Here is an 18,409-nt window from a genome sequence, read left to right on the forward strand (position 1 = left end):
ATGGTCAGTCTTTGTCCCGTGCTGTAATCTTTGAACCGCTGCTACCTGGGGAGCATTTCAAACACAACTGCACAGCGATACTATAAAGGGCCGCCCACTAAAGACGAGCTGACGGCAAAGAAAAAACTTTGATGAAAGACGTTGTGTTTCCATAGATTCTTGTAGCGATCGGTGCCCTTTCTGGGCCCGGACACCTCGGATTCCAATTAGGTTTTGTGCAGGAAAGCATTAATGAATTATACAACATTCTGCTCGGTTGTGGCTTTTTCCTTTTATTCCACTCCCACTGTTTCTCTCACATGCACGCGCGCGCACACACACACACACATGCACGCAAGCACATGCACACACACTCAGCATAGCCAGGGATCCCAGGTGCAGGATGGATGTGAAAGGCTTTGTGTTTTGTCAACAGCACAGCAGCACCTCACATGACTATTCAGTGGACTCACATAGGGAGGACAGGGCAAAGAAAGTGGAAGATGAGAGGAGAAAAAAGAGGGTGGGGAAAGGCTGTGTGGGAGACTGGGAATAAAGTCGAGGAGAAAAAAGACAGAGAGGAGGGTTTCAACCGGCGTTGGAAAATAAAAAATAAAAAGGATGCAGGAGAGAGGACAAAGAAATAGATATAGGACAAAGAAGAAAGGGGGAGAGAGAGAGAGGTTGGCATCGAGTGAGACACAAAGTGTGTGAGCATGATTGAGCAGGATGGAGTAAGTGATGGTAGGGAGGGGGACGGAGTGAGAGAAAGGGTGGAAAAGGCCAGTGGCCTCTGCTCTGTCCCCTCTGTGTGCTGCTAAACTGCCCACCAGTTCCCCGCAGCTCTGTCACTTCTCGTTTGTTAATCCCCCTTTCTTCTCCCCCTCCTACTCTTCCTCGCTCCCTTTCTCTCAAATCGGTCAATTGTTAATGTGACCCCTTTAAACCCCACCGTCCCTCTCTCGCAGCATTGTCAACACAGTGTACAAGAGAGACATTTAGAGCGGGGACCGCTCGGTGACAAGTGGCGGCGCGTATTTTTTAACGAATTTCCCAAAGTTATCTTTTATTCAGCGGAAAACTAAACATCATGTTTTGAAGCTGCGCCGGTGAATTCTTGTTTCTGTTAAGATGAGGAGCGACTTCTTTACACGAGGCGTTCTGTAACCTTATATTACTGACACGCAGAAAGAAAGGCAAACCAAAATGCGACGGCTGAAGGTTAGAAAACCAACATCAAGGCTTGTTTTTTAAATTTTGGTGCACGCTCACATTTACCACAGTCGACGTGAATGACATGAAGGAGCTCAGCCACCTCATCCGTCGAACAGCATTCGCTCCTTGATTGTAACACAAAGGAGAAAAACCAAAGCGTGAGATCAGAATAGAAGTGACAAGCTGCAGTATTTTATCTTTCTAACGGCTTCATGTGGCCCTTAATCTTTGTCACTTACTATGGATTCATGAGCGTCAAACAATACAAGTGAAGCACTGTGAAATAAATCAAGAAGAAAAAGAAAACTGTTATTGAGGCACATGTACATTTTGTGAGTTATGCATGTAGAAATGTGTATTTGGTGTGTGTGTGTGTGTGTGTGTTTGGTATGTGTGTGTGTGTGTGTGTGTGTGTGAGTCCATTAGGGAGCTCTAAGCGTTGATCCCCAGAGGAAGTTTCTTTGATGTCTCGTGAAAGACAGCCGAGCTCAGATGAAAGAAAAGACACCACCCATTATCTGACGTTTGACTGACGGCGCATAACCACCCTGCAAATATACAACACATTTTCAAGTTCCCGTCTAATCCAATTTGCTGTTCGCCGGCTTGGCTGTTCACAGAACGTACGCGTGTATTTTTGTACGTGGGATGATGAATGTGCCGGCGCGTTTGTGTGTATAGATGTGTGAACGTGATTTACAGTCATGTTTTTGTTTTTCGTCTATGAAAAATTCTGCCATCTGCATTTAAATAAGGTCACTATAAACCTCGTTTCACAGTGAAGGTTTTTCTGCCACCGGGCACAAAATCTCCCAGGAAAATGAAGGACTGACCGGCAGTGCAGGCAGGCTGGCAGCCTCGCGACTAAATGAAAGAATAAACCCACATTTTGTCCTGTGGTGCTGCTAGTTGTTCTCTGAGGAGAAAGGAAAGTGACCCAGTTGTCTCTGAGACAGCGGCTCCAATGATACAACTGATTTTTAAAAGCTGTGTTACATGTTTTTTTTTATCTTTATTATTTATTATTATTATTTATTATTTTCATTTTCCACTTTAAAGGTGCATTATGTAAGAATTGGCCACCTGTTGAATTCATACCCAAAAAAACAAAAAGGGGGTAACTGCTGCTGAATGCAGCTGCCGTTAGCTAGTTAGCTCAGTTAGCCCTGCAGCTAGTGGTCCAGAAGGGTGCTTTAGGCCACAATGTTATAACATTATGACGTCTACCTATCATGTTGCAAAGCATGTTTAGCATTAATGCTAAACATGCTTAGCATTAATGCTAAACATGCTTTGCAACATGATAGGTAGACGTCTTAATGTTATAATGATTATTTCTTTGCATTCTCTTCATATATTTGGTGCTGTTTTGAATGTTTTCAACTGAAATTCGTACATTTTGCTCCTTTAAACGTGCTTTCATGTGTTACTGCGCAGCCCCTTCATCATAATATTCCAATAAAATAATGGATCTTGAAGCAATTTCACTTCAGTGCCTGTGCGTCCGGGAGGACCTGCTCAGGGTTTAACACTACTCCAGAAAGATAAAAGTTGACTTCAAAGCTGGAAGTCAAAGTATTCCGGCTAATAAAAAGTCCTCTATAAATTTCCTGCTTCTGAGCTTTGTTTCATAATGGAATTATCACAGAGCAGACGAATGCAGGCATTAAGCTGTCGAACCAAAAGCTATCGATGTGATTTACCACATGAGCTGAGATTGTGAGAAGTACGTACGTTCCTGATGACTGATTTCCCCTCACGCTTAATCAGAAGTTTAGTCAACCAGTCCAATAACAACAGAAGTTAATCTACAAGGTCAAATGAACAATGTCGGGGAAATATTGTGTTCATTTTAGGAGCAAAAGTCGGCAGAAATGTGCAGAAAGTATCAGAGGCATTAGCCATAACAGGCGTTTATCTATGGAAAGCCGTCTTGTGTGTTTGAATCAGCATTTTAATGTAGACTCATGACTCCTGTCACATCTTTGCACTTATGCTTCACACATATTTCATGAAGGCCGTGCGCTGAAAAATATAATTCTGTTACTGCAGCTGAGAACAATTCAGCTCTTCATTCACCAACATGAAGTACAAACCATGAGAAGTGCCCAGTCGTTGGAGTTTCCCAGCGCGCAGCCAGTGTTGGCTTTATTGTAATTTTCAACCACAAATCACACATCCAATTCTGCAAAATTGAGAGACTAACATTTTTTTTCTTCACATCTTGGAAAAATATACAGTAGTTTTTTTTTGTTTTTTTTTAAATAGATGGAAACCAGATTCAGTCTGAGTGCTTTATGAGGACAGTTAACATTTGCAGAAGTAAAAGTACAAATTGGTTTGTACATTCTGACTGTGTGTTGATTATATTCTCAATCTTTGCAAGAAGCATCTGCTTTACAGAACTCGAAAAAATGAAAGGTTAGAAGAAAAAAAAAAATGTGCTTGTAGTTTGTTTCAGAGAGGAAGGCCCTATCTCTGCTCGCAGCTGTTAAGCATCTGGTCTCAATGATCACGCGGGAATGAAGGAAAATCTTAAAAAGCCGTGAAGGAAAGACACTTCCGTGATCCTTTTTTTTCCTCCCTGAAGTGACAAACAGGTGCTCTTTTGAAATAAGATCAGCGGGGGAATACAACGGCTTCGTTCTAGATCTTAGCATCAGCTCTGATAGTAAAAACACTTTTGCTGTTAGTGAACACACTTCAGAATCAGGTTTTCTGTATGTTTGGGTCCGTTTTATTCTTACTTAGTTCTCTTTTTTAGTGGATTCATTGCTCGGTTTCACTACAGTAAGACGGATTATGTTTCAGTTCAGCCGTCCAGTTCATGTGGAAGTAGATTTATGATGTGATGCACATTATGCACGGAGTTCATATTCGTTGTCTTGGCTCTGACCTCGTCACTCTGCGAGCAGACACCTGCTCAGCAGAGATCTGGGAGTGAAGATATTTAACGTGTCCTGCAGGAGAATGTGAGAACCTGCAGGTGAAGCAGTGAAATCACACAAATTACAGCATTAGTCGTTAATTCATTTAAAATTTTTTTTTGAAAAAGGGAAGTAGATCCGTGAGAGAGCAGATCGGTGGCCTTGCATACCTCAGTCAAACACAGAGCAAAGCCAAAACAGTAACTCCCAGAAACATGTTAAAGGAGAAGTTCACCCAAAAATAAACCCTTGTGCCGGTGGAAAGGTGAACATGTAGTCCACAAAACAATTCTCTGTAGCTTCGTAATAAAACGGCATCGCAGTATTCTCCAACTCAAGTAGACGGACTTGTTTTAAGCTCATCCGGCTTAATCCAAGAATACGAAACATCACCTGACTCCGTGTCTGCATGGGGGCTGAGGGAGATGGTGACTGAATTTTCATCTTTGGGCGAACTTTAAAGCAGTACAGCAGAAGCAGCAAGTGGTTGCAAATAAGCAGTGCATGAGAGCAGAGTGGGACAGTGTAATAGCACCTTACTGCAAAGTGTGTGTCAGTTATAAAAGGCATGAAGGCATTAAAAGGCTGCCTGCGATGTCTGCCAGGCTGACACGCGGTTCATTATATGCTGAAGCATGTTTCACTGAATATTGAGTGGATGTAAACTGAATCCTGCCCTTTCCCACATATAACTGAACATTTCTCAGTCCTATTCTGACTTCTATCCAGTCGGTAAACTTCACAGATAATTAACTCACAAAATCTGGTGATGTTACCGCAAAAAACTTGCAGATATATATATTTTTTATGTAAGATATTTTGCAGAAATTCTCGAAAAAGCCTCCAGCAGCACAAGTCCATACATTTGATGGCATTAATAATGGAATCCCTGACCTTAACAGTGTTGCTGCTCTTTCCTCTGTAAAACTGTGGCATCAATGATTCATGAATGTGATGTTTTTCCCCCCCGTCTCTGTTCCCAACTAAAATTTCTCCTACGTTTTTTTTTGTCTGTTTTGTAGGCAACATATTGGACAGTATGCTGCTGAGAGCGTCCAACAAGGAGGCAGCGGACAGCGGGAAGGAGGCGAGTGGCAGCACAGCTCCTGCGTCATCCTCCCAAAGGTTACTGTGGTGCCACTGCTACCACCACTGCCCCGAAGACTCGACCAATAACACATGCAGGTATCGTAAAGAGTGGAGGAATAAAATACACACATATATCGTCATACATACAGTATTGAACTGCTGCCCGCCGTCTTAACTGTCCCAGACTGTGCATCTTGTGATTACGCATCCACACGCTTACTTACTGCTGAACCCTGTTTTCCAGGACGGATGGCTACTGTTTTACCATGGTGGAGGAGGAGGGAGGGGTACCGGTCCAGACTGCAGGGTGCCTGGGGCTGGTCGGATCGGAATTTCAGTGTAGGGTGGGTAGATGACCGCAACATTGCAAACCCTCCTACCCTTTCTATCTTACATCATTACAAGATTTCGATTACAACAACTCAATGAATTCTGACTTGACTCAATGTGGCACCGACTATTTGTGAGCCTCTTTCTGGGACTAACCAGAACCCTGACCCGAACATTTGGGTCTGCAACAAATGCAGTGCTTCAACCAATGATTGTTTTCATTGCCACAACATTAAAACCACTGACAGGTGAAGTGAATAACAATGATCATCTTGGTATGGTACCATGTTCCGTTGGGTCCCAGCATTCATGTGGATGCCACTTTGATAAGCACCACCCGCCCAAACACCATTGCAGACCGTGGATAAGTCTTGATCCGGCACACCTCTCTGGACTTTGGAGGACAGGTTGACGTCTCCTCGGGCCGATGACATCAGGGAGTGTCGTTGCCGGGAAGGGTGTATGATTGGGCCCGCAGTGGTATTTACGTGTCAAGCGGCATCCACATGAGTGTGAGGACCCACGATTCCCAAGCAGAGCATTGTATTTTTTTGACCGACATTCTAAAATCCAAAGAAATATCAATATACCATGTCACAAAACAGAGAAAGGAAGCACACATCCTCGCATTTGCTAATCTGAATGACTTGTAATGACTTAAACGATAAATCGGATGTTGAAAATGTTGAAAGCTTAATCTACAGCTGAAAAGAAAAAGGTAATAACATCTTTTTTCTGTCTTGCAGGACACGGGGAGCTCGCGTCTGAGGAGATCACTGGAGTGCTGTACAGACCAAGATTACTGTAACAAAAACCTGCATCCCACACTGCCACCGCTCAAACCTCCCCGTAAGTCTATCTATCCGCTCTCATCACTCCACGGCTTCTTTTCCTGCCCACGAGAAACACGAGAAAGATTTTTGAAGAGGCCACTTGTTCTCCAGCTGGCAGGTGACGGTGACAGTGATAAAGACGGGGCCAAGAAACTGTGACTGATGGTGTTACAGCGCGCAAGGACTCGGCGATAGAGGCATCATGACATTGTCAGAGAGTTAAAGGCGGTTAAGGCGAAGGCGGGGGGGGGGGGGGGCGTACTGTCAAACTGTCGCCAAAGCTGCCGGGCGTCGGGAGGATAGCAGCGTCTCCAATGTGTACAACACTATACTCCATGTGCGAGCGGGAGAGTCTCTTTGCGTGCGTGGAGACAGTAAGTCTAGATTCCCAGGGAAATCACAAGCCACAGCGCACACCGAGGGCAGAGTCATCAATCTGAAACCCTATCATAGGGGATCAGGAAGAGAATTCATCGACTAGGCTGAGGGCTTCCTCTCGCCGTTCACTCGGGCCTCGGGGGGGAACGAGTGTGTGCCAGAACGAAATGAAAAATTGATGAGTGAAATATGATTTGTAGTTGATTTACTGTACACCGGTTCTTTCAAGTGACTTGTGAGGATGACTGATTTTGTTGGCAGAAATTCTCTCATTTCCTCCCAAGAAAGAAAGAAAGAATAGAAAAAATATCTATTAGGGTTTTTATTACTCCTTATTGTTTCTGGTTTAGTTTCTTGAGCAAATGTTTCATACCTTCATTATATTATCATGGATCATTGACAAAAGGAGTGGGAAAAGTGGAAAAAGACAAATGTGGTTGATTTTATTTGTCTGACGTCTGCTTAATGTCTCTCCTGCCTCCTTCTTACTTTTCCCCCTCTCCAGTCTACGTAGACGGAAAGATCCACCACATGGCCTTGTTGATCTCAGTCACCGTGTGCAGCATCATCCTGGTCGCCATCATTATCTTCTGCTACTTCAGGTAAACTACACTGAAATCTCCGGTTTTCAAGCAGCACTCGGACGTGTTTTCTTCTGTCACGTGGATCCTGACTAATCGTGTTTGGCAGGTATAAGCGCCAGGAGTCTCGTCCTCGGTACAGCATCGGTCTGGAGCAGGATGAGACCTACAGCCACCCTGGAGAATCCCTGAAGGACCTGATAGAGCAGTCACAAAGCTCTGGCTCAGGCTCGGGGCTCCCTCTATTGGTGAGTTGGGCACATTGCAGCCAAAGAGTTGTTGGCTCAAACACAATGGATCCCACATATAAAGACAAATCGGGCCCATGGCATCAAACTGACTGAGAGCTTTTCTCGTGATTTGACACCTACAATAAGATGAGTGTTTGTTTGTTTTTTGCATGTTCTACTTGCAAAACCCAAACTATGAAAAGACTATTCCCAACTCTGCTGGGAAGCTTTAATAACCGTCAGAGGGTGTCACCAAACCTTGAAACACACACGGATGTTTAAAGGCTGAACTTAACACGACCCCGTTCCGTCTTTTTGCCTTCAGGTGCAGAGAACGATAGCCAAGCAGATCCAGATGGTGAAGCAGATAGGGAAGGGGAGGTATGGAGAGGTGTGGATGGGCAGGTGGAGGGGAGAGAAGGTGGCCGTTAAAGTTTTCTTCACCACCGATGAGGCCAGTTGGTCCAGAGAGACGGAGATCTACCAGACCGTCCTGATGAGACACGAGAACATACTTGGTGAGACTAGTTTCTGTCTCATACGTTACTTCCTCCACTCTTGTTATTGATTTCTAGTCTCTGTTTCAAACATATTGTCTGTGTACAACCTTCTGTCAGGAACGTCCAGCTGTTATTTGATCACCTCTGATTATTACTTAATTGGTTTGACTCATTCTTTTGGAGAGAAAATGTCCAAATTCATTGATTTCTGCTTCTCGGATGTGAACATTTCGCGGTTTCTTTCCTCCTCCGTGACTGTAAACTGATTCTCTCTGCGTAAAGGAGAAAAAAAAACCAAGACATTTGATGGACGTCACCTTTTAGCTTTTCTCAACAGTTTAAGATGTTTGAGGGACCAAACAACTTTATGTATTGAGATAATGATTGGCAGCCAAATTGATAATGTCAATAATTGATAGTTGCGGCTCCTCTGTCAGTCTAATTGTCTGTCTCTCTAATTGTCTGACACTTTGTGCTCCATCACAATTAAGTTATTGAAAAAACAATCCTAAAATAAACGTCCAGCAGACAGAGTGTGGATAGACACTCACATGGGTGAATTAGTTTATTGAAAGGTGATTGATTTTAATAATAAACTGATTTTATCTCTTTTGTTGCCAAAAAATGTTTTAAAAAAACACGCAATAATTGGAGTTGGACGGCGTCCATTCGTAACTATGCTGCACAACACTGCCAAAACAGATCAATTATAGCCAAGAGAGCGTACACCACAACAAATTATAAAGTAGACAACAACAGACTGAAAAACCAAAGCTTGCATAATTAAACGCCACAAGATGCATAGTAATTAAGTAGTGGGGCAAAAGATCACTTGCCAGTAAACTAGAAGACGGGCTGAATGCTGCCGTGCATAATGCTGCTGCTGCTGCTGCTTCCACAGTCGATACTGCGTTTAGTTTTAAACTGAGCACCAGGATCTTTTATCTTGATTGTCATCAGCTCCAACAAATCAGGCAACTGCCAACAAGATAAACATGTTAAATGAGGTGAATCAGTGCTACAGTACAGCTTCCTGAATATAGGTCCTTTCAGCACACTCTGCAGGCTCGACACAGATCAATAAAAACCGGTCTGCTCTACATACATGATCGGATTTATCCTCACAGTGACGCTTCAAAGCACGCAAGTGGAGGGAGACATTAGATGTATATAATGTCCGCCTTGAACATTAGGGCTGAAGCTTGAGTGTAATTCCTCATCAGTCACGCTCTTTATTCTCCTCCCGCTCCTTCCTCAGGTTTTATTGCTGCTGATATTAAAGGAACCGGCTCCTGGACCCAGCTCTACCTGATCACCGACTACCATGAGAATGGCTCCCTGTACGACTACCTCAAATCAACCACTCTGGACAATAAAGCCATGCTGCGGCTGGCTTACTCCTCCGTGTCGGGCCTCTGTCACCTCCACACCGAGATCTTCGGCACCCAGGGAAAACCCGCCATCGCTCACAGGGATCTGAAGAGTAAGAACATACTGGTGAAAAGAAACGGGACGTGCTGTATAGCTGACCTCGGACTGGCAGTCAAGTTTATCAGGTGAGTGTCGGGACAACGCGATGCTGTTTGATAGCACTCCAGTAATTCTTGATGTTTTGCTGAATCCAAGCTTTGGTAGAGGGTCAGACATGTTCATAAATCAAACTATTTTTCTTTTTTCATTTTGATGTCACGACTCTGCAGTGACACCAACGAGGTCGACATCCCTCCCAACACTAAAGTGGGTACAAAGCGCTACATGCCTCCGGAGGTTCTGGACGAGACTCTGGACAAAAGTCATTTTCAGTCATACATCATGGCCGACATGTACAGCTTCGGGCTCATTCTCTGGGAGATCGCTCGGTGTTGTATCTCAGGAGGTAAATGCAGTGAATGTACTTTTCTTCTCTTTTAAAAAAAAAAGAAAAAAGAAAATACAAAACACTTTCTAAAAGCCAACATGCCAGAATGAGGGCTACACCTACGGAAGCCCAGAGAGGCAAGTGTGAAATATTCTGGTGATCCTGGTTTTTTAAATTAATTTCTATTTTTTTAAACATTGAAAAAAACGATCTTGGAAAAAAAAATTTTTATTTTTTATTTGACATGCTGAAACTTGTTTTGTTCACATGTTTTTACAGTAAAAAAAAATACATTATTAAAATAAAATGAGAATAATTTAAATTTAAATTATTTTAAAAAGCAAAGACTTTCTTGTCATTTGTTTTCACATAATGGAACAATTATTTATATATATATATATATATATATATATATATATATATATATATATATATATATATATATATATATATTATATATATACATACATACATAAACATTGAAAAAACAAGCTTGGAAATGTTTTCACAGTTACAAAAAAAAATCAAACAACAACAACAAAAAAAAAGTTTTCTCACTTACCTCTCAGGCCTTCTGTACTATGCTGTGTGGATTTTGGACAAAAAATGGCTTCTAGTTTGACCAAATTAATCAAACTTTTCTGAATCAAACAATCAAAAGTGCTTTTTGTCTTCTGTAACGTATGTGTTGAAGGGATCCTTGAAGAGTACCAGTTGCCGTACCACGAGTTGGTCCCTACAGACCCGTCTTATGATGACATGAGAGAGGTGGTCTGCATCAAGAGACTACGACCATCATTTCCTAATCGATGGACCAGCGATGAGGTAAAATAGATCTGAAGCGTGCTACATATTCATGCAGAAGCACACACTGATGAACGACCTTCCTAACATAATTCTGTATCTCCCTCAGTGTTTGAGACAGATGGGGAAGCTGATGACAGAGTGCTGGGCACACAACCCGGCCTGCCGCCTCACAGCCCTACGGGTCAAAAAGACACTTGCCAAGATGTCAGAATCACAGGACATCAAGCTGTGAGCGGGCGCTGCCAGGTGTGTGTTTACACACACAGAAAGGGCATTAACAATCACACTGGCTCCGGTCCAGGCTGCACAATCCTTTGTCCCGGGGGAAAGGCGACGGGACGGGAAGCAAGATCATCACTTGGAGATCAGAGGATGACAAACTTTTGAGTCCAGATGCCCTGAACTCTGCAATCCGAGTCTCCCATGAAAAATGTATTACAGGACTGTGGTGGTCAACTTAAAGCCAATCAGGCCTGTGTGGCCACCTTCTGCCCGTCAGAGAAGATGAGACATTTTTATTTCAGACTAGTGTGAGGACTCTAAAACCACGTTCCCGTTCACCTGCTCCAAAGGTCCTGGGAGAAAGTATTTGGGTTTGACGTGGCGCTGTAGCTGCAGAGATCATAAACGAGCTACTGAGCAGCGAGTGGAGTACTGTATCACCGCTTTCCGTGAAAGCTACCCTACCTGTAGATGAAGGTCCGACTGATAGAACGGGAAGGAAGTGCTTTAAGGCAATCTGTTATTGCAGCACGACACCTCCTTTCAAAACACTGTCACCCCCCACTACTGTCTTTATGTTGTAATTGGCTCGAACACTTTTTTGTCACTCTTAAATCGACTGCTTGTGGTTACGATGTCTGACACTATGTGACAGGGGAAAAAAAAAAAAAAGGTGTAATTTGAGGCTTTAAAAGTTTTGTTTACGCTGGTAATGTTTGTAGACACTGAAGTAAAGTATACCTGTATTTTTGAGCTGTGACGGGATATTTTCCATCGCGGCTGAGTATTTTCCATGTAAAAAACCAACAAAAAAAAAACCTCAAACTCTCTTTAAGACTTCATGTAAGAAAAATAAAGTTTATATGTCCAAATGAAATTGTGGAGTGAGGCTTTGCATGCCTCTGTATTTCCTTGCTCTTTTAAAGGAGACATATTGTGCTGTTTTTGTTGTTTTCCTTCAGTGTGTTAAAAAGGTTCTTGTGCATGTAAAAGGTCTTGAAAGTAAAAAAAAAAACGGGAGCTCCTCTCTCCCACAGGAAACACGTGCCTCAAATGTATCGTCACCTGTCCCGCCTTTAATCATGTGGCCTCTTGATGACGTCACAGATTTGCATAATTTATGCCTTTACTCACGGTGAAGTGAAGCTAACTGCTCACACACGCCTGACTGTCACTCAGGCGTGTGTGAGCTGACCAATCAGAGCAGAGTGGGTATTCTGTGTTGGGGGGGGGGCCTTAAAGAGATAGGGCCTGAAACAGAGTGTCAGAGTGGGCAGGATTAGAAAACTGATGCTTTAAAGTGAAACCGATGCGTTATCAGAGCATTAAAACATGGAAACCTATTCTAGTAGGCACCCAAAATGAACTTATGACTTTAAAAAATGAGCATAATGTTTCCTTTATCAATCAAAACCTGCAGCAGGCATCACAGCGATTGAAGAGCAAAGCCATTTGTAGGTGTCTGCCACTCAGAATCTGTTGCCCACCAACTGTAGTGTTCAATTCTTGCTGGATGACGTTGCGATCTATTACACAGTTTTGTGGAAGTATCCCTGTTTGTTTCAGCGGGAGTGATCGAATGACAAACGACTTGTTGTACCCCATAAACAGGCTGATGAAGTGCGTTTCCACCTTCACTGACAACACAACAGTATTAGTAACCAAACGTACCGCACCGCCACCAGCTTCACCCCGCAGACATCACAAGGTCACTTGTCCTCCGACCCCCACGCTGCCTCATACATGTAAATTGAAGTACACGTGGAACTGTCTCACCGCAATAAACCATTCACAGCTGTCACACCGAAATCAAATGACAGCCAAGTCATTAAAAAACCCATCATCCGGCTTCAATCGGGCGAGTTTCTCGACTAATTCAAATTCTCACATAGCAGCAGTCGAGCATTAGGGAAGCTTAAACAGCCTCACTGCCTCGGTATGAAATGGTTTCTCAAGGTAGATCTGGAGGCCTTTTCATCAGCGCCGTCAGCAGACTGTCACGTCCTCTTCACTGGAAGAGATTCACCCTCAAATGCCACCAATCCATTCATCATTTTTTTTTTAAAAGTCAAGTGGTTCAATTGGTGGCAGATTTGTTGTGTTTTAAATGCCCCTTTCTTTCCTGCTGGGTGTTGTGCCTTATTTGAATCTGTACCTGCTGTAGTTGTCTGTGAGAGAAAGTGGTGTTTTCATTCAGTGAAGAGGTTGAACATTCCCCCCAATAAAGTGTTTCACTCATCCACATGGCTGGTGCACAGTTTGTGGTGGCTGAACGAGGTGACTTGGCAGTGCCTCTTACTGCTCGACATATTTTCTTTGTTATTAAAAAAAAAAAAAAAAAGCAAGCACTATGCCTCATTACAACCCACCGGTGCTGCTGGGCACACAGCATGTTGAATAGTGACACCACGAGGGTTTTCTGTTTCAGTTTCGTCCCCTTCAGGGTATTTTATCCAACGACTTATTGAGTGTGGAACCTGAAAATATGAATTTCACAGAAAAAAAAGGAAGAAAATCAAAGTACTGCACATCAAACGTATATAGCCTATTCATTCTGATCATCGAGCTGTAATGAATGTAAAAGCATTTTCCTGAAACACGTTCTGCAGAAATAAGCAAACACTCACACACTTTTCAGCGTTGCTTATAAATATAATTTATTAATTGTCTTAAAAATTCTTTCTTACACTTTGTACAGAAAACAATTAGAGGAGATAGAGAGGCGAGCATTCAGCAAGATTTGAGCAAGATTCATGAAGCGTGCCAGGATTAGCTAAAATGGACCAACACTACCCCGCAACTAATCAAATCAAATCACCCCTGATAGTAAAAATCCAAAAAAAATAAAAATGCACTTACAAGCACAGCTCTAGTTATAGACTTCTATCATGGTAACCAATGCCAAGTTTGCATAGTAGACACCGCTTTTACAAAAAAGGAAAGAAACTTAAAATTAAATTAAAAAAGAAAACTTGGAACATACAAACTAGTATCTAACTGTACTGCTCTTTTTTTTTTTATATTCTCAAATTTTGCCAAATATAGCTGACAGTACACAACTGTACATACTGTGGATAGAAAATATTTTTTTTTACATACTTTGATATCTTAACACTACTTTCTTCATTTTTCACATCATGAAGGATTCACCTCCCAGAGGCCTGCGTTTGCTCTCCTCGTATGAAAACTCCCTTTTTTTTTTTTTTTGTCTTTCAGTCTACTCTACTAACAAACGGTCCGTCCTGCTGGTAAACTGTAGACTGAGATCATGGCGAGGATGAAGTTTTGGGGGCAAAGCTACACATCGACCGGTAGCTTCTTATTCCACGACCGATTGTTTTCCTTGCAGCGTAAAAAGTTTGATCTGGTATTCTGCGTTTTGCATGTTGATGATCACGTGTATGAAAGCGACACTGCTCATGACCTTTGGGTTCATATTTTGTTCCGACAACAAACTGAAATTGATGACTTGATGTTTTTAGGCTTTTATCCTCAACATTTTTTTTTTACACAACACTTCCCTTTTTGATTTCCTCACATCTGACATCAGCGGTTACAAATTATTATAATTTTTTTTAAACGTACAAAACATCCACGCCGTCATTTAACCGTTTGCTTTTCAATAAGGCCGTCCCGTAAATTAAAAGAAAACAAAAACGCACCGTCGTCTGGAGGCGTCCGCATCCACCACTCACGTCTGGTTTCACATCAATACAAGAGTTCAGATTTTTAACTGGCATATTTCTGACCGGCTGAACAAAGACTGGGAAAATCAATGTGGAAAAGAATCAATGCGGGAAAAAAATCGATGCCTCAAGGTTTTCTCCTGCGCGGACAACCACGAGTTGAAATCTGTCATGAAGAGGTAAAAATCTGACCTTTTGCACTGTTGTTAACGCAGCCGTGTTTGTCAGCCCACTTGGTTTTTCTCGACAGTTTATCCTCCTCGGTATCTCCTCTATGTAACTGAAGTTTCATATGGCGTCTCTCCGTAGTTCAGAGCAGAAATATCTCAGCTTTTTAAAATATTTTACATGTATTTTCCTTTGAAGTGAATATTTCTCATTCTTTACAAGGTGAACAGGGGCCCCCGATTCAGAAAGCCACTAAAAATAAGGCCGTTCATCTCCCTCGAAGTCGGCTTGTTGCACCTTTTTTTTCCACCAGATGCTGTTGACCTGAGTCAATGCATACATTTAAAAAGCCAGCCTCGCTTCACAATGTTGTTTTTTTTTTTTTTTGCAATACACAAAATATATTACACTTCATTGTACACGAGCTCCCCCTCGCTTCGCTTCACTCGGTGTCTTGATCTTCAGCTCTAAATCGCAACGTCTTTCAACAAATACACCGCGAGTTGGAATGTTAGTTGCAGACAGAACATTGTTTGAAAAAATAAAAGAGCAACTAACTGATATGTTACAGATTTTATCCCACACCCTCAAACGAAACAAACAAAAAACATTAAAAATGGCAACTAAATAAAACAATGTTACTGTAAATAACACAAGAATGAACAAAACATAGTATGCTAATATAAGGTCATTAGAATGAACATGGTAATCATGTATTTACATGTTTCAGATGATCCAAAACAAGAAAAAAAGACAAAAAAAAAACAAAAAAAAACAAAAAACGTAAATGCTGTTATTCTTCAGAAGCCACTGGATGGCGCTAGTGACCAGCAAAGTCATGGTGGTGATCAACAAATGAAATCACATGTGGCCAGACGGCAGATAACACAACTGACATCCTGTGGTGACGGGACAAAGAACATATGAAAGAAATACATATATATATATATTTATACATATACTATATATGTAGGCTATATATATATTTTAGTAAATGAAAATATGGTTGATAAAATCTGTATATCGGCTACATTTAGCGGTAATGAATGATATCAGCTGTATTTAATTCACTATCACATAATACTATGATACTCTGTATATTACTGTATTAAAAAAACAACTCTTCGTTAGTTTGTCCCTTTTTGCTTCCTCTCTGAGTTGGACCCTGTCCAGAAACAAGCCCCCACCGACAGTCGCTCTATCTAGAGAGACTCCTGGATCTGAGGTTGTGGTTAACCTAATGTGGAGGCTGTAAGCTGGAGTCTCCTCCACCCTGCACCACCAAACAGATCCTCTCTGAGCAGGAACGGCAGATCGCCTGATTCTAGTTCGAGGCGCGTTTGTGGCTTTAAAGATCGTCGTTTAAACGCTTCGAGCTTGCAGCGAACGTTGTATCTTCCTGAACAAAAATCTAAAGAATTGTAAAAATGAGCAAGCTTTAAAACGATTGTGTTACTGTGAATGAGAATGAATAGCTGACAGTCTGCATGTTTGCCTCGTTTATCTGTTTATCATAAGTGCAATTTTAAATATACCTCAAAACAGACAGTTTCACAAGTCTGTCACACCTTTACCCTGCTGAAAAATGCGAAAAAAAAACTCAAGATATGTTTTTTTTGTTTTACTTGCATCCATCTGGAGTGAGATCATCTTTGGACTGGCTTCTTTAAAAAAAAAAAAAACATTACAGGCACAAGTTAAAGTTCAGCCGCCTTTGACTTAGTGCGTCCAGACTCGGGGTTGGGGATTCTCGGGCTTGTTTCTGGTCAGGACCCTTGATTGACAGTCACTGTTCTTGTTCTGGTTCTGATCTGTTAGCAGGAAATTATCCACACATATGGACAGCGCAGTACATAGAGCGTTCCCTAAGAAACGATTAAAAAGACAACAAACTGTACCGGCACACACGTACAGCCACGGCTCACAGAGAGAAGAGCGGGATCCTTGCCTTCCTTCCTTCTCTCTCATTATCTGCTTTCCATCCTCGTCTTACAGATGATCACCTGCAGCTCCCTCCATCATTTAGTGTTTACGTCCTCCCCTCCCGTAATCAGTTTAGCGTCTCTCCGTGTTTACTCTCGTCTCGCTGAAGAGTCTCGTCTCTTACTCACTCTCTCCTTTCCTCACTCCACCTTCTCCCACTCCTTTGTAATCAGTTTAGCCTCTCTCCCTTTATGATTCTGTTCCATTCCTACAGAGGTTTTCAAGGTCAGCCATCTCTCTTTTTTTCTCCGCGTCTCTTTGTTCTGAATAAAGCAACAGCAAGAGAACAACTAGTGTTACGCTAGACGCCGTCTTTTGTTTTTTTTTTTGTTTTTTTGTTCTTTTAGGCGTGTGTTTATGTTGGATCCTGATAGACTCTGTTTGTGGTTTTTAAGGTTGGGTTTAACTCTCCTTTTTCGGTCACAAACAACACTGCGACATTGCTCAAATAAACACACAAAGATACACACACACAGTTCCGGCACCAGCTCGAGCGTTCCTGTCCGTCACCATGTTGGCGTGATTACCCTGGTATTTAACCGGTGCGTCGCTGCCGTCGCTGCAGTATCAGCTGTAGAGAATTCACATGTGATCGTCCGCCATTGTCAGTGTAGCCACGCTGCTTCGTCAGTGTTCCTTTGTCATGGAGGCGAAGTTACTGTCGTTGCGACCCATCTCTTCCAGCACGGCGGCCAGTTCGTTGAGGTCTCCGTCGGGGAAGTGCTGCACCTCCCAGAGATCCAGGATCACGCCGGTCGGACTGGACTTGGTGGCGAAGTAGTTCAGATACCTTGGAAATGACGAGGGACAGAATGTAAGGTTAATGTTTTACATCTGAAGGTTTTACGACATGAAACAACAACGATATCTTACATGTTAGTGTTAGACTCTGTTTCTTGTTGTTTTGCCTGATGTTGTTGTGTGCTGTCATCTTGTGTTTTTGTGTGATGATGTGTGTTTTCTCTGTGTTACACAGTACTGTATACTGGCATTACCCACCCGGCAAAAATAAACTTCTAACCCACTTTAAGCTACAATGTCCAGTCCTCAAGTCTCATATCCAAACTGGAAATTTCCTCATAATCTTGGAGGCATATCACCAACAGCTGACTACTTGTAACCGCAGCTGCTGTTTGCAAGTTAGCTCCAGCTAGCTGTGTGGCTAGTGGTCCCTAAAATAAAGGGCACAGGTATGCTGACAATGTCTTCTTGATTATCAGGCATTAATGTTGATGTGTGGGTGTCAGTGGCGGTTCTAGACCAGTTTTCATAGGGGGGCCAGGTTGGGGCCGGCTTTTTTGTTAGGGGGCACATACAACCCGGAAAAAAGGATAAATCCCTCATTCAGACAAAACAGTGTTTACAATTTCAACAATTTTGATTGGGTAGTAAACTGCTGAGACATTTTATTTCTGCCTTTCCCTTCAGAACAAAATCATTGCAAGAAATCTGTCATTGTATTATTGATGCAGACTCCCTGTCAGGGGGGCCACAGGGGGGTCCAGACTCAGAGTTACGGGGGCACTGGCCCCTGTTGGACCCCCCTAGAACCGCCCCTGGTGGGTGTTCAGGTTTAAAAGGCTGAGGGGGGGGGGGGGGTTAGTTGATGGACCACATCAGACA

The 18,409-nt window shown here is 42.5% G+C and overlaps 2 protein-coding genes across 7 annotated transcripts in view; one reads left to right on the forward strand and one right to left on the reverse strand.

Annotated features, from left to right (window-relative positions):
• Nucleotides 1–11,826, forward strand: part of bmpr1ba (bone morphogenetic protein receptor, type IBa) — a 75,129-nt gene extending 63,303 nt beyond the window's left edge. For 3 of the 4 annotated variants that reach the window (XM_030416080.1, XM_030416082.1, XM_030416081.1), the window contains exons 4-13: nt 5,144–5,306; nt 5,455–5,554; nt 6,287–6,389; nt 7,257–7,353; nt 7,442–7,580; nt 7,888–8,080; nt 9,321–9,618; nt 9,763–9,938; nt 10,606–10,745; nt 10,834–11,826. In XM_030416080.1, the coding sequence (XP_030271940.1) occupies nt 5,144–5,306; nt 5,455–5,554; nt 6,287–6,389; nt 7,257–7,353; nt 7,442–7,580; nt 7,888–8,080; nt 9,321–9,618; nt 9,763–9,938; nt 10,606–10,745; nt 10,834–10,959 (1,535 nt within the window). In that variant the 3' untranslated portion in view covers nt 10,960–11,826. The remainder of the gene's footprint in view (nt 1–5,143; nt 5,307–5,454; nt 5,555–6,286; nt 6,390–7,256; nt 7,354–7,441; nt 7,581–7,887; nt 8,081–9,320; nt 9,619–9,762; nt 9,939–10,605; nt 10,746–10,833) is intronic. The other variant, XM_030416083.1, reaches the window with a different exon arrangement.
• Nucleotides 11,827–13,580: 1,754 nt separating this feature from the next.
• The window catches only part of LOC115581182 (netrin receptor UNC5C-like), a 382,877-nt gene continuing 378,048 nt past the window's right edge, over nt 13,581–18,409 (reverse strand). For all 3 annotated transcript variants that reach the window (XM_030416078.1, XM_030416077.1, XM_030416079.1), the window contains one exon: nt 13,581–17,576. In XM_030416078.1, the coding sequence (XP_030271938.1) occupies nt 17,414–17,576 (163 nt within the window). In that variant the 3' untranslated portion in view covers nt 13,581–17,413. The remainder of the gene's footprint in view (nt 17,577–18,409) is intronic.

This window comes from Sparus aurata, chromosome 5 (genome assembly GCF_900880675.1).
Source record: "Sparus aurata chromosome 5, fSpaAur1.1, whole genome shotgun sequence".
Classification (NCBI taxonomy): domain Eukaryota; kingdom Metazoa; phylum Chordata; class Actinopteri; order Spariformes; family Sparidae; genus Sparus; species Sparus aurata.